Source organism: Pagrus pagrus (assembly GCF_965226575.1).
Source record: "Pagrus pagrus genome assembly, chromosome: 3".
Taxonomy (NCBI): Eukaryota; Metazoa; Chordata; class Actinopteri; order Spariformes; family Sparidae; genus Pagrus; species Pagrus pagrus.
Genome location: NC_140187.1, coordinates 30,201,961 through 30,218,613, shown reverse-complemented (window position 1 = coordinate 30,218,613; position 16,653 = coordinate 30,201,961). Strand labels below are relative to the sequence as shown.

The following is a 16,653-nucleotide window of genomic DNA, read 5'->3' as shown; positions in this document are numbered from 1 at the left end:
AAAGGATGATGAATTCCATCTAAACGCATTCGACATTTTTGTGGAAAAGTCTCGATGAAAAGGAGAGAAAACCTCACATTTGAAGGGGAAATGATCTTAATCTGCTCCATAGTCTCACGTGACAAATGACTTTGTGAAAACCACAGTACAAGATTAACGTGATTTGATGTGATGGTATTGTCCATGCAGTGTGTCCCCTGAGCTTTTCACTTCACTCTCTCTTTTCTCCCTTTTTGTCTCCATGCAGCTCCATAATGTCACTGTTGCCATACCCTCATCTCTCCAACATATGGGAAGCATTAGATTCCAGAAGAATGCTACAGAGAGCAGAGAATCAGCCTGGCAATGGTTAACAGTGTCTCAGTGGAGAGTCCTCATTCTGCTTTTACATTCACTCCAGACTATAGAGGCTATTGGCCATTAAACGCCAAACAGACAGCAGCACACGCACTCTGTAATAGACTTACTAAGATCAAGTGATGAGTCCCAACTTATCCTCCCTCCCTTCAAACCACTTTTCATGTATTTTTCACTTTCATCTCTTTATCTTCCCATATGTTTCATCTATGTGACCCATGTTTCCCTGCAGCTCTTAAAGGGACAGCGCACAGCGCACACGGTTGGCCTGTTGGTCAATTTCAAGATGTGCAGTGAAAACACAGATATCAGCACCAAATCAAGAATCTGAATTAAGATTTATTATAATACTTCAATATTTACAGTAAGGATGCAAATGATTTTATTAAACGGTAACTGCAGTACTACATTTTTAAAGAGAAGTGTCATTGACTTAATAAAGCTGATTTACTTTGGGAAATAATTTATCCACTGAGCATAGATTACTCTGTCATAATTCTCCTACTCCCTTCTCCTGCCAGCAAATGAATGAAATAATCCCTTGCCCAAACGGCATAGCTTGCAGGATTTGTCAGTTGCTGTTTGTAAACACAACATTCAAAGGTGCAGTAGGCCTAAGCAGTTCTGGAGAGAGATAATTGATTGTTAAGTCTCATTCCCAGGTTGAGCGTTGACAATGTGGGAATGAGACTCAACAATCAACTATCTTTCTCCAGACTTGCTGATGCCCAGAAACGTCCTGCACACAGCAAAATAATGCGGAAAAAAAGAAATTACAGGGTCTCTGCAGACAACGCCACACACTTATAGTGGGTCATAACTGAGAGGGATTACTTTTGTATAAATCTGTAGATTAAAAAATGATGTCAAGCTAAGCATCCTTCATTATTAGTAAAAAAATTATACTTAAAAAGTCAATTCATTTAGAACAAATAGCAAGGAAAAGAAAAAAAAACAACATGATTAAATTGATTTTGTAATGGGGGATAAGGGATTGGTCATTTGACACATTTACAGTTCATCACATTTCTGTGTGGCTGATGATTACACAGCCACCACTCAGTCATCCTGCAATTTTTTCCAAGTGGCCACTTGTGTTATTGAAGTGAAAAAGTCCAACTGCTGCCAAAAAATTCCCCTTTGACCACCATTATGAAAGACATATCTCTAAAACTGTTGACAGGACATCTTAAACTGCATATCAAGTCAATTATTACTCTGTGTGTTATGATTTTTTAGTGCAGTGCAAGCATCGACTTTTGTCCTTTTCTACATGGATGTATGTTTTCTTGTGAATCCCTTGCGCGCAAGTTGAAAACTTGGTTATGATTTATGCAAAAGTAGCAGCTTGCACTTCACCTGTGTGGTGATTTTTTTTTTTTTTTTTTGATGAATTGAAAAAAGCCAAATCGAAGATATAAACTATCCAGGCAGATCAACAAGTGGCTTACTCAGACACACAGACAGACCTACATCCATCAGAGCATTTGCTCTAATTACAGAGCAGCACTGAAAAGGTGGAGAATCAAGTGCAGGAAAAAATTACACACTCCAACTAAATGTCTAACATCAATGCTCTTAGTCATCAACCCGCTCAAATATCCTGTGATGCATGTTCCTTCTCTCTCACCACATACAGTAATGACCTCAGGTCAGTGCTATAAGAACGGTCAGACACTCCCATAGCATTTCTCAAAGGTATTAAAACTGGCAAGAGGATACGCTGAAACACAGAGGATCGGTTTCTTCTGTATGGTTGCTCGTTGTGTTTTCTACCTCAAAGATAGTAAACTTTTAAGAAGAATTGTTGTAAATGTGACAGAATATTAGAACAAATTTTATTTTATTATCAATTAATTAGCCTCTTTATTGTGTAAATTAAATTATATCTGTGGCAAGTACTAAAAAGAGACGAAAACATTCAAACCTTGTGGATGTGCAATTTAAACCCTGTAGAGAAAGGCGGACCCCACCAGTAACAATAAAACTACCATGTGGAGAGTCAGTTACAGAATGTAAAGACATTATATGGCTATTAGTGAGAAACGTTAATACTGTCAATAATGGGGTTTGACATCATGAAAATCTGAAGCCGTATAATTTTAACTGTAGGTGTGGTCAGAACTGTGGCCGGTTGCAGTGTGACCACACCCAGCGATGACTTAACATTACACTACACAGCACTGCACTGCATCATCACCACCACATTATCAAACATTTAACAGTTTGACGGCAGCAAAACCATGATTTTCATTTCCTGAAGTACAATCCTTTCATTTACTGTACTGATGAACTCCTGGTGGATCAGGAAAAGTCACTCAAATCCACTCTATTTAAATGTACGCATAAGATTGGTGAGACACAGCAGCAAGGCTCCGGTCCTCTGGTGCCACTGGACATAGTGTCTGCTAAACTGTCAGCATGGAGCCTAGTGTCAGCCTAAACACTGTAAACTGAAGTGTTAGCATGAAGCAGTCCACTGGGAGCATGCAGGATGTTCTCATACTGATCAGTGGATGAAAAGCTGATTAATTCCCTTCACATGAGAAGAAGAGAGAACAGATGGAATTCATAATGTTGCTTTCAAAGTTTCTAGGCTGGAAAAGTTGGTGTATTCTCTTAAAAACAGCCAGTTGCAAGTACATGATGTAAACTTTCACACACCCACATCACACACTCACTTCACCTTATATCACTCACACAAACATGTGCACGTTTTCAGGCTCTGGCTCTTCCCTGATGGAGGAGACCACTGGCAAAATACATAAACAAACCACAACCAGATGTGTGGGAGCCGAGCGCCGCCCCACCCAAACGGAGCTGTCAGCCATCCCTCTGTGTTTTTGCAGAGCCATGACTCGCCAGTCCTCCAGAACCCTTCCATCTCTTCATGTAAGAAAGTGGAAACACTACCAGTGGAGACCACGCTGCAGTAATCAGCCTTCTCTCTATCAGGGCTGACCCTCAACCTCTAACCATATGGAGTTCGGCACTGCAGAGGGGCCTTACATTTGATGTCAATTTTAAAATGGAGGCCTGTAACCTCCGCCTCTGCCAGTCAAATAAATTCCCTGCATGCCAAATGTAAACAGTGGGAGATGTTTTGTGGTATGGAGGGTGAAGTGAAACACTTATAGTCCAGAGAATTGCTGTTTAACAGACGTTTGTACATGATTTTAGATTGTTCGGTAAGGCTTCGTGAAACTGTTCATCGTGCCATCTGTGAAGTTCTCTCTGCACTGGTAAACATTGTGGTGAGTATCTGTTTAGTTCATAAAAAGCAAGGCGTGTGGCCCTATAAGTGGTGCGGCCTAAATGTTTAGTGTGGTGATGTAATATATATAGATACAGTTTACAACTCTACAAAGATACACTTCATAGCTTTGGAAATCTAACTTCCAAGAACTGAAACAGAGCAGTTCTTCGTGGATTTAAAGGTTGGATATTTAGGGGAAATCCGAGTTCTACGATAGCCAAAATTTGTGGTTCCTGGCCCTGTGAGAGCAAGTGAGGGAAATACGTCACTGTAAACAGAGCATGTTGATAAGATGTCTATAAATAAGACACATTTTGGTCCACCTGAATTGCATGCACACCGGCCTGCCTTTTCTTTCTGTTTCTCTCTCCTCTCTGTTTCTCTCTACCGGCAACATTATCTACTTCCTTTGTCAGCAGTACATTTTTTAAAAAGTTGCCTAAAAAACACCTCATGATTAGGCTGCATGTCGAGGAAGCTTGTTAAATATGTAGTGGATCAAAGCCAACCTGCACCGAACAACAGGTGCATTTACAAGTTTGTACAAAACCACGGCATTAGAAGGTCTACATTAAATAGGAGAGGACGTGTCACAGTGCGTTTTCAGGAGGGATGTGATACCAGAGAGCGTCTGCAGAGCTTTTGTGATTGACAGTAGATGGGAGGGGATCAATCGTGGATGACGTTGTTCTCTCAGATAGACAATAAAGCCCAAAATGCTAAAATGGGCTGCCAAATATACCTGGGTGGACTGCCCAAGTAAAATATATGTGTGGGAAACCTTTTTTAAGATTTTTACTTCAGTACTGTTGGTATCGGTGACATGTTTACCAAAGTAATATACTAACACGATATCTTTACTTTTACCCAAGTATACTCAAGTATGACTTTTTGGGCACTTTAACACTGACAGTGTACTTCAAATATTGACACTACAGGCTTATATATAAAATAATGGAAAATTAACTTGAAATTGGCACCTTTGTATGAAAAACAGTCTTAATGAAACGGTGCCCTGGTTTCAAAAAGTTTGGAACCCACCCATCTTCAGTAGATGACATAACACACTGTGTGACCCTTTATGTGGCTATGGTTTATGGTTAATATACATACCTTCTGCTCTATACGCTGTTCTGTCTGATAGTTGAGGACTGGTCTGAGGCCATGCTGGTCCACTGAGGCTTGAGGATCCAGACTGAAGTTAAGGCTGATGTAAATGGGAGACAGTTTGTCCCGAAACTCTTCTTCAGCCTGCAACAGAGAGAGATGCAATCACGTGAGGAACTGATGTCAGTTGTCAATACTCTGAATCAAGCTGACACTGCGATAAGGAGCAAAAGATGGATAGAAATTTGTCATCAGGGTAGACATTTCCAGCTTTCTAGAGCAGATTATTGTGAAACCATGTTCCAAGGAAATGTACAAGAAAAAAATCCCCAAATCAAAAGCAGATGTTACAGCGACTACTGGCCTCCATGTAGAAATCAGTGTGTTTGAAGTTCTCTAAAACGTGACATGAATTGTGTTCGACCAGCCATAATGATGTGGCCCCTTTAAAGAAAAGATTAAAAAGGAAGAAGAAATGGTGTACAAACAGATAAGTGTTGACTGACAGGTGAGTGGAGGGATGGCACTCAAACCATCTCTTATCCTGTCAAAGAGCAGCATTCTCTGATCATTATGTCCTAACAGTGAACATCTACACATATGACCTAAGTGTTTCTGGCAGCCATTCACTTTGATCAGGTCACCACTGAGTGATGAGAAGATTGGTACTGTAGTAGGTTCACCTCAAATAGCACTTCAAACAGCAACTTCAAACCCTGCCTATTAGGAAATGACGTTAACCTCTGTCCTAGCAACAAGTTAATGACATTCACCTGGTGTCACAGGTGCAAAGTGGTCTCTGATTAGATGACTGAAATGAAAACCAGCAGGGCTCCGGCTCCCGAGGGCCCAGGATTAAGGACCGGAAAATTTGTGTAGATATAAAAGGCTTGAGATGATTGGCCTGAGAAATATTTAGTGCACAATACTTGTCTTTGTTTTCATGTTTACATGACAGCATGAAATCTGACTGAAATTAAATGATAAGTCTGTTTATTTATTATAGGATTGCTCATGTGCACCGGTTCTACAGTGGTTCAAGAGGTCATCTGGAAACAGCTGTATGATGGAGTTCAAGCAGACTCAAACCTTTACACAGTTCATAAAGCTGGGGTTGAGAACACTGGAGAAATCAGTAAGACGAGCTAAATTTTAAAAGTATCCAACCAAAAAGTCACAAAAAAACAACTTTGTTAAGTGCACTATAATGTAAACACAAGCAAAATAGCCGTCACTAGCGCACTTTAGTCTGAAGACTATCTGGCACGGCAGTGAGTTACTGCTCACTGCTGTGGCTGTGTGCTTTGTGCTAACATTAGCCACTGAGTTAGCTTGTTGCTGCCACAGCGACTCTGTTCTCTGGCTCTGGGGCTGTGTGCTCTGTGCTACTCAGTTAGCAAGCTAATGAACAACAGGATCAGTGGCTGTGTATTGTAAGTGCAGCAAATCGGTGCCATCGCTAACCATATCCGACTACCTCATGTCTCAATCACAAAACAAAGAAAGGTAACACCTACAATAATGGCCGAAAACATAGCTATTGTTAGTACTCACCACTGTTAAGCTAGCATTTTAGCATGTGGAAAATTTTAGCTGCACCTTCTCTGTCTTGACATTTTTTGACAAAGACATTTTCTTAATATAATATAAATGCTTGTAAAATAACAGACCAACCACAATTTAAAGATAGATTTTTAGTGCCATTTCTCTGCAACTATTGAATGTATTGCCAAGAAATTTGGTGCAAACATCCATGTTCCCTTTAGGATGATTTCTGATACTGCTCATGATCCCTTAAAGCTCGTCTTACTCCATCATCAGGTCAATATTTTTAAAATGGTCCAATACTTTGGTTTATGTCCAAATACATGCATATATAATGACCTTCGCATTGGCTTCAACTGTACTTAGCATGCTAACATGCTTAACTAAACTGGTGACCATCAGTATGTTAGCATTGTCAATGTAAACATATTAGTATGCTGATGTTAGCATTCTGTGCCTGAATACAGCCACACAGAGTTGCTAGCTTCTTGTTTAAAATGTATTCTATCTGATGGAAATATGCCTTAATAGCATTTCCAACATTTCAAACGTATTAACCCAATCTGCTTGACACTGAGGTGGAAAACAACCAGTGTGACTGACCCGCAGATAGATCTTGGCGTCATGGCATGAGTGTTCTCCATTGGCGAGGCTGAAGGTCTTCAGCAAACTAGGCTGCTGACTGTCCAGGAACAGAGTCCTCCTGATGGACTCCTTCTGGTTCTGCTTCACACTGTCCAACTGAACCTCCACCACAAAGCCTTGAAATTATACACAAATACAGACAGAGACAAGGCAAGAAAACAGTGAATATACACACAGTACATCTATATGCCTGCATTAAACACAAAAATGCATGTAAATGTATGCAGAGGCACACAAGCACATATTTGCGCTGACATATTACATGCATGCCTCACCACGTGCGTCACATACACACATACAGTGGTTGACATTATAATGGTAAATTGTCTTTATGTGCTATATTCTATACAGTATAGAGAAACACACAGAGGGCATTGCTGTGGCCCACATGATAAAAACTATGCAGAGAACACAGACAATACACACCAACGCACTTAAAATAAACACACACACACTTCTCTAAACTGCTGAAGCCCACCAAGTTACCCTGTATTTACATGATTGTTCTTTTATCTTGATCTTAACTGCCAAATTGACCACAGTGAGGTCCAGCATACTTGTGGCTACACAAAGAAAGCAAGGTAATAGGGACCATCTGTGTGTGTGTGTGTGTGTGTGTGTGTGTGTGTGTGTGTGTGTGTGTGTGTGTGTGTGTGTGCCTTACCTAGATGAGAGGGGAGGTGCTTCCCATTAGCCAGCAGGCAGAAACTGATGCTGACACTGGAGGTTGAACACAGGCAAAAATGTGGAGAAAAAAACAACTTAACACTGAGCTTATAGAGATGTGCTTACACTGATATGGGTTCTTTTCTATATCATTTTTATTTAAAGCTATGATCTTGACGGTATAAAACCAAAATCCATGTTTGATACTATTTAAGGTTTGCATTTTCTCTGTAAAACCTATTGAAGGTATTCACATTCAGGAATTATCTCTCTAAACAGTCTGTTATTGGTAGTGGCCAAGTCTGCCATTCCTACACTGGATTCAGGTTGCCTACCAAAAGACCACAAAACAAGAAAAAAGTCACTTTCAGTACAGTGAGCTGTTAAATGAAGAGTCACTACTGTACCCAACTTTACTGTGTACTAATGTTGTGTGGAAAACTACTTGCCCCTTGTGCATCATGAAATCAGATCACTGTTGAAATTAAAGGGTAAGCACCCGTTTTACGCATTAAAGTGTGTTTACTGCTCCTGGGAAGTACTACTGCATATGTGAAAGAAGTACCATAAAGCCGTTTGTGGCTCCAGAGGAAGTTGCATGTAATCTGATGAATTGCCTCCAGTGATGTCACTCAGTGGCTGTGTTGCATTGTGGGTAATGTAGACTTTGGTCCACTGGTCTAGCATTGTGCTAACACTATTAGACTCATTATGGAGATGATCAAAATTGATACAGCAGAACCAGAGGTATCAGCTTTTTTATTCCTGTTCAATGCCCAGCGCCTGTATTACCCACAATGTGACTTAATGTGTTAAATTGGTGGAGTTACCCTTTAATATTGACTGACTTCAACAGCATGAGTTTGTTTGGATGCACAGTAAACAGATACACCAGCTGCACGTCTGTTGCATTCCTGACAGAGCAGCTGCTCAACCAGTATTTGCTGTAGTATTAAACTACACTTGCTGTTACCACAGGTATCGCAAAATCAACCAGGACAGAAAGCTTAAGGATTATAACTTTAAAAGTCCAGTGTATAGGATTTAGTGGCATCTAGCCGTGTGTTTGCAGATTGCAACCAACTGAACGCCCCCTTCTCTAGAGTTAGAGTTTGGTTTGCCTGTTCCTGGCTACTGTAGAAACACAGCAGACATCTTGGCAGAGGACCAACTCGCTCTGTAGATATAAAAGGCTCATTCTAAGGTAATGAAAACACAATTATTCTTAGTTTCAGGTGATTATACACTAATAAAAACCCAATTATGAATATTCAATTCCATTTTGCCAATAGTACCTCTTAAATCCTACACACTGGACCTTTAAAGAGTCAAATGCTTTAATAAAAATGTAGGCACACAAATGTAAATATGTGCGTGGTCGTATAAAAGCTCACATGAAGGGAGGTGTAACCTCATACTGTCTAAATATTCTTGTTGATGCCAAACAATATCTCATCAATTTCCAGAAAGTTACAACCCTTTTCCAACCTTTTCTATGTTAATAACTACACTCATCTTTCCACAGAACTACTCCACCTTTCTCCCACTTTCTCTTCTCTGTTCCCTTCATCCTCTCTTTGTTTCCACGGCAGCAAGAACACCAATAAACAGGAATACAAGACTTTCTTGTATTAACCTACAGGGCAGATACTTAAACACCAGCCAGTTTGGCAGATGCCTCTCACAGCAGTCTAAAAATGTTCCACATTTAATACGATGGTTAAACCGAACTTATGGAAAGAGCTTCGTTGAGATTGAAAGCCGGGTGAAATTCCCCTTTTTCTTCGCTGGATCTAAGAATACTGAGTGTGTAGTTCAGAGCAGCTTGGACAGGAAACTGGCAAACATGAAGTCATTTGACATTCTCGTGAGGTAAAGTTTGGAAAGCTGAAATTGAACTAAGATGTGTGTTACATAACATTTGCAAGACTTTTCCATGTTCTGTTATAGTCACAACTGCTCACTTTAACGGCTCTTAAACTCTTAAGCTTTTTGTTCAACCATTAAAGATATTTCCTTGGACACAGTGTGCTGGATAAAACCCTGCTATAAATATAGACGTGGAGCTGTAATGTTTTCAAGGAAAATAGTTGATGTCCATACCAAGACACAGCGACGGTTTCATTCCCTGTTAACAGCTCACACGTCTTCTCCTCCTGGTTGAACATGGTCGGCTGCACTGTAAGAGACGCGCTGGCACTCACTATTGGCCGAGCCCTGATTGGAAACACAGACCATGAAAAATCAGAATACAAAGAATTGTCTATATATTTCTTAGTGCACTCCTATGTGCTGTAACATACCTGTATAAGACTGCTTTATCAGCCCCAAAAGCACCAACAATCAGATCTGAAACAAGGGAAAGTGAGTTAAATGAAGATATCAAAGAGGAGGATAAAGTGTTAATAGACACCCGGTGTTGGACTATTTCCTGCAGTACCTGGGTAGCCGTTCTGATCCAGATCTTTGTTGCCTCGCAGAGCAAAGCCAAAACTGGCTGGAAAAGAGCTGGAAGCCCATTGGCCAGAGAGAGTCTGAGTGGGCGTGTCCATCAGTCCTCTGGCATGACCATTATAAATGAGAACCAATCCATGCTGGTCGTCTCCTCCGTACGGACAGCCGATGGCCATGTCTGATTATAAACAGCAACAACACACATGAGAAGAATCTAATGACTTCTCAAAATGTGGTTACACAACCAATATATAAGATATATAACATAAGTTAGTTCTACAATTGATATTGCATAGCCAGACCTACAGTACGTATCTCTACAGCACTGTGTCAGCACTGGAGAAAGGTCAGGCTGGTTTGCATTTCTTTAAACCAGTCACAATCATCTTGGCCGGCGTAAAGCCTAGGATGAAGTGACGGTGCCCATGCTAAATAGCGTTGGGGGGAACTTGCACATGGGGAGGCAAACGCTGGCATTAAAATGGCTAAATCCCTGTAAAAGAAAAGGTTACAGTTGCTCGCTTGTTTATGTTCGTAACGTTGGTGAAGAGGTTAGGGTTAGGCTTACTTGCAGTTTTCAGCATGTAGGTTGCTAGCTTGGAGGTTGTTGTTGTTTCCCGTAGTGACAGGGACGCCCAATGGAAGGCTTAAGCAGTCTACATCCACTGAGTTAGACTACTACAGTAGCTTGTCAAATGTGAAGATTTGCTTTCCCCTGCTTCATATCATTGTAAATTGATAAAATCACTGCTATCCAATCACTGCTACTGTTACCATTAAAACCATCCTGGTTGAGATCACCCAAAGGAGCCAGCGAGGTGCCGAACCGGCCAAAGGCCTGTTGACCGAGGAGGTGGGACTGGCTTGGTTCAAGCAGCAGAGGGCCTCTCTGCAGGTACACGTACACCTTGCCAAGCTCCTCCAGACGCCCATTGGACCCTCGACGCATGAACATTGGAGCTCCCACCACCAGGTCATCCAAACTAGGGAGGCAAGGAGAATAGGCAATGTTGGGATATAGACACAAAACAAAGGCAGATATTTTAGGACCAAAGTATTTCATATTATCAGAGATTTAACACAGGGTTTTTCCCCTTTCAATATTTTTCCTTTAGCAGCTTTAAGGTTGGGAAAAATCTTCTTATTCCATAGTCTGGCACTATCATTCTGTAGGTTGAATAATTAAAGAAAAGTGAATATTTTCTAGTGAAAGATGTGAACGTTAGATTGATGAAAGTGGCTAAAAGTCAAGTGTCCCTCTAACTCCCTGATACTAAAGTATTAGCAATGTAAATGGCTGCAATGTATATTGTATACCAAACTACAGAATCATTCAGGGGGACGGTAACTAGCCATTTAAAGGCTTTAAAAACCAGACAAATAGTTCTCAGGGTGTACCTCTGCCGGGGTTAAGGAAGTGAAATTGGCCAAAGGAGAACTTTAACCTGAGAGGAACTATTCACATAATCAGGGTATTTTAAGAAATTTCCATGACACATCTAGAGAGTGACAGGATGACTGAACCTGCGTGGGAAAGTCCAACTGTTGTCTCTGTTTCAGTGACCTCATCCTCCACTTTCAGTCTTCTGCTTCAGCTAATATTTATCTCCCCTTTCTGTCATTTAAGCTCATTTTGTTTCCCTTCCCCAATTTTTTTGCCATCATGTCTCACCATCACTCCAGCCACTCACCCGTCGTTGTTGATGTCGGTGGCTGCCACTGCGTAGCCGAAGTAGGACCCCATCTGGAACGCATTACAAACAAGACTCGGTTAGCCTTTAATCACACCACGATGCATAGATCCCTTTCTTTTCTTTCATTTTCTTTCTTCATGGCCATTTTCTCTTTTGTACCCTTCACCACCGCCCCCAGAAGCTTTCCTCTTCAATCTCTCAATCCTACAATCCCCTGGGGTCTCCACTTCTCCCTTTTCATGGAGCTCAGTGTTAAGAGCTTCTGTAAGTTCGAGGAGAGGTAGGGGGTCTGGGGAACGGGACACAAACTCCTTTCAAATTCAGAGAAAATTCTCATGGGGCTTGGGTTTTTCCGGTTTAATTTCATACCAATGTATGATAAATTAGGGTCATGTTACATCCTTGGTTGACGCTCACTTCAAAGTGACTTGTAGTGTAGCTGAACAGAAGTGAGCTGGAGAGCTCTTGTGAAAAACAAGACTCAATGTTGGGCATGTTTTCCTGTATCACACATGCAAAACAGTTCATATCAGCATAAATCAAACCGGCTCAGGACAAAGTTCAGATTCACCCTGATACCTTTGCCAGACATATTCACACTCCTTGAAATATGATCAACACTTCCTGTAGAGCTGAACCACCAGGAATGTTCATCTGAGGTGAGAGCAGCAAGCTAAGAGAAGTTGACCACAGATCAACTTTCACAGTCATCAGTTGTCATTGATCTGATTCCTTTTGATTCTCATATTTCAGATGTGACTTTACTTTTTAGTAAGCAGGGATGACGTAGTGATTAAACCTGCAAAAACTCCAGCCAACCAGGGACAGCAGAAACAAGTTGTGAGCAAAACATTGGCATGTCACTTTTAAAGTTGATATTATGAACTGTTTAGCAGACACTTGCTTATTTAAACATTCTGCAGTGGGAGTTATGTTTTTTATCACCAATGGCAAATGTAAGTCCAATATTCACCCTCTTTAAGCTCTTTTTCTGTTTTTGGTCTCTACCACCTCCTGAGGGAAATATCTGCCTTTTTAGCTGCTGAACGCTGAGTGGGTAGTGTACAGCAGGTTTTAAGAGCATTTTCAATGTAATCAGCAGCCGAAAACAACGCGAAAGTCAACTGCATCTAAACAGTTGTGGGCCGCACAGCTAAAGAATGAAACTCTCTAAAGATCCATAAAGCCAAGTCAGCTGTGGATTCAGCTGATAATGCTCTGTAGGTTCATCACTATGAGTCACCCCTTTGACATTGCCACATTACTTTCACATTGTCTTTTGATTTTGCTATTTAAAAAAAACATCCGTTACAGTCGCTTACTGTAAGTACTTTTATCTAGAGGACTCTAGACATAAATCTTCCACAACTGTTTGAAGAACATACAATACAATACAGTACAAGCCAAACCCAAATCTAGTTTGTTTGTATCCAAGTGGGTGACCAACTTTGTGTTAAAATTCACACATCCTTTAAAGTCTCATATTCCCATTATTCCAGTAACACTTGCACCTCATGCTTGTTTTGATTTCATAATGCTTCAACAAGTGAAATAAGAATTGACATGAAAAGGTAGATTATAAAATAGAAAGTGACATGAAATGTATCATCAGGAAAAATGTGTATAGTGAAATACAAATGTTATTATGAAATGATGAATGATATTTCAAGTAAGTATTTCACAATTACAATATTTTTATATTGTATACAATGTATTTAAATGATAATGTCTTTTTTATTTATTTCATGTTGAACATTTTGAGATCCCATACACAGGAAGTGGTTGGGTGGAGACATTTCACACCTTACGGTGCACAACTCAAAGTGGTCGAGTGAATCAAAACAGAAGATCCATAAAGCCAAGTCAGCTGCAGGTTCAGCTGATAACGCTCTGTAGCTTCAACAATATGAGTCACCCCTTTGATACTGTCACTTTATTTTCACATTGTCTTTTGATTTTCTTATAAAAAAAAAAAAACATCCATTACAGTCGCTTTAAGAATTTTTATCTAGAGGACTCTAGACATGAATCTGCCACAACTGTGTTTGAAGAACATACAATACAGTACAAGCCAAACCCAAATCTAGTTTGTTTGTATCTAAGTGGGTGACCAACTTTGTGTTAAAATTCACACATACAACCTTTAAAAAGCACACAGAAAAATGTCTTTTAATGATTGCTAATGTTGCTTAATGTGTAAATAAACACATTTTTGCTAACACATTCCCCATATGAGCCTTTTAAGGTGAGGATATATCAATGTTGTGTAACCTTATTCCACCACTCCCAAGTGACCAAAAATATATTTAATGCAGCTTTATTTCGATCCAACTGTTCTCGCTAACTATGCTAACACAAAACCACAAACATAATCAAAGCAATTAATGAGTTCAAAACTGAAGCACAAGTCAGGTGCAACTTTGTCCATGTAAACTGAAATATCACCGTGTCCAAATTTCAAATTATAAACTCTAATAATAACAAGCTTTTTTAGAATAAATATACAATAAAATAACCTACAATTAAGACATTATGACAGTACCAGGAAACTGATCAGGGTCCAACACGTTTTACTGAAAAACAATTCTGAAAGTGGAAATGAAATAACTAAAAGATTAAGATACCTCACATTAAAAAGCCTCAGAGTTGTCCGGCTCATTAATTTGCTACTTTGCCCACAATGGTCTGATACCACCAGAGATATCCTAAGATGAAGAGCTATCATAGTATAAACAGTATCTGACATCACCCTAGTATAAATACTAAGTGCTGTATCGTAGGCAACTGGACTTGTTTTAGTTTCAGTTTCTTAAAGAAACTGAAACAAATCCAGTTGCCTACGATACAGCACTCAGAATTACCATGACCTGGATGACTGAGAACCTTCATCAACATCTAGTATAAATACTTACCATCTCATGTTTTGTGTATTTTGAACACAACATGAGATAGTAAGCCAATGAAACATGGCCAAACAGAGAAAATATTGTTGAACAGCACAGCAAATGACACATTTTAAGGATTTCACTCATGGAGCCTCTTTCACAAAGACCCTCTGGTGTGTTTTTGCAGCTGACTGTGACCACACAGTCCACGCATCAACAGAGGGATCAGCATACACCCACAGAGAGTGGAGAGTCAGTTAACCTGAAGTTCAACTCGGATCACTCTCACTCTGACTTAACAGTTTACTCAGCGCCCTCCACCCTGACACTGACACCTCTGAGCAGTCACTGATGACCTCCCACACTGAAATCCCACACAGACACATGCTTTCCCATGAGTGCATGGTCACATGCTCTGACATTGTGCAATATGTGCAGAATGAAGCCTTGTTCAATTACATAAGAAAGTAACAGACAGGTCAGTTTCCCCAATGATGTAGCTGGCATGTCCGATATCAAAGGATCACAGACATTGAAATCGCTATATATATACTGTATATACTGATCTCTTAGTGTACATTTCGAACAACTAGAACAATTATCTCCCAACAACAAGTACATATGAGCATGTCAGTACTGTTTTAAGATGGACTTCAAGAACTGGAAACCTATCCTTTACAACTCAGATGCATTGGTGTTTTTTCAAACATTCCTATATACCTCTGGTCTTTAGCAACCGTGCACTTATCACAGATTAAGGAAAAGTTTACACCAAATTAAATTTCAGTCTTTATCGTGAATAGATGGAAAGTCAGGTGAAGTTTTGTAATCCACAAAACATTTCGGGGTCTTGCATTAGCATTCTCCCAAACAGCTGAAGTAGATGGGGACTTAAAAAAACAACTAAGAAAAAAAACTAAAAACACTTTTGGATTCAGAGTCTCCCAAATTGATTTGAAAAGACATTATTTTTCACTGGAGCTGCTAAAACAACAGCATTAGCGTTCTTCCCATCTAAAGTGGGTGCACAAACCCGACCATGTGTCGAGGGTGTAAATAACGTGTATTCTAGTCTGTTACTTTAGGGTGAAAGTCTCATATTCCCATTATCCCAGTAACACTTACACCTCGTGCTTGTTTTGATTTCATAATGCTTTAACAAGTGAAATAAGAATTGACATGAAAAGGTAGGCATGAAAAGTATTTAAATTATTTCACAATTACAATATACATTTTTATATTTTATACAATGTGTTTAAATGATAATGTCTTTTTTATTTATTTCATGTTGAACATTTTGAGGTCCCACACACAGGAAGTGGTTGGGTGGAGACATTTCACACCTTAAAGTGCACAACAGATGAGTCATACTGTATGTTTGCTTATAAGAACATTTCCCAAAATAAATCGGACTTCTAAACTAAGTTAGTGACATTTTGTTTTAAAGATGAGTGTCTGTGGGTTATATCCAAAGCTATATGACTAAGAGCTCAGCTGGCCAACGCTTTAACTACTTCCCATTTCAAAGGCACACACTGAATCAATACAGTGACAACAGACACTTTCCTGGTCTGCTGTTTCTGGGTTTGATTTACAGCTTTTAGAGACCTTGAGCTGTGTGTACTGTAAGCTAGACCTCTGACCCCGGCATAGGCCTCCTCTCTGTGGGGCAAATTCCTTCATCTTCAACCCCCACCCCCCCACCCCCCCTTCACACATGCCACTTTAAATGTGTACCCACATATGAAAAAGGGGCCAGGCTAGTACAGAAAATCTCCAGCCAGATGTGCACATACCTGCTCCCCTGTCAAGTTGAGCAGAGACTTTAGATCCCTTCCATTTAATATGGACACCTATATGAGGCAAACAAAAGTCAGACATGATTATAAATCTGTGGTTCAAAATCTGAAAATACATAATAGATTATTCTACTAAAATCTATTCATCTTAATTCGTTAGTACTGCATGTATGAGTATGCTCATGTTTTGTAATTTGTACAATTTGAACTGTGAATTGTTGTAAAATGAAAATGCAGGGACTCCT

The 16,653-nt window shown here is 40.0% G+C and overlaps 1 protein-coding gene across 1 annotated transcript in view; it reads right to left on the bottom strand.

Moving 5' to 3' along the window:
• Positions 1-16,653, bottom strand: part of LOC311254588 (integrin alpha-5-like) — a 46,723-nt gene that overhangs the window by 13,610 nt on the left and 16,460 nt on the right. The window contains exons 10-18 of the mRNA XM_084348450.1: positions 16,406-16,462; positions 11,722-11,774; positions 10,805-11,013; positions 10,017-10,208; positions 9,880-9,925; positions 9,680-9,793; positions 7,575-7,630; positions 6,869-7,026; positions 4,727-4,864 (exon numbers count right to left, since the gene is read on the bottom strand). Of these exons, the coding sequence (XP_084204576.1) occupies positions 4,727-4,864; positions 6,869-7,026; positions 7,575-7,630; positions 9,680-9,793; positions 9,880-9,925; positions 10,017-10,208; positions 10,805-11,013; positions 11,722-11,774; positions 16,406-16,462 (1,023 nt within the window). The remainder of the gene's footprint in view (positions 1-4,726; positions 4,865-6,868; positions 7,027-7,574; positions 7,631-9,679; positions 9,794-9,879; positions 9,926-10,016; positions 10,209-10,804; positions 11,014-11,721; positions 11,775-16,405; positions 16,463-16,653) is intronic.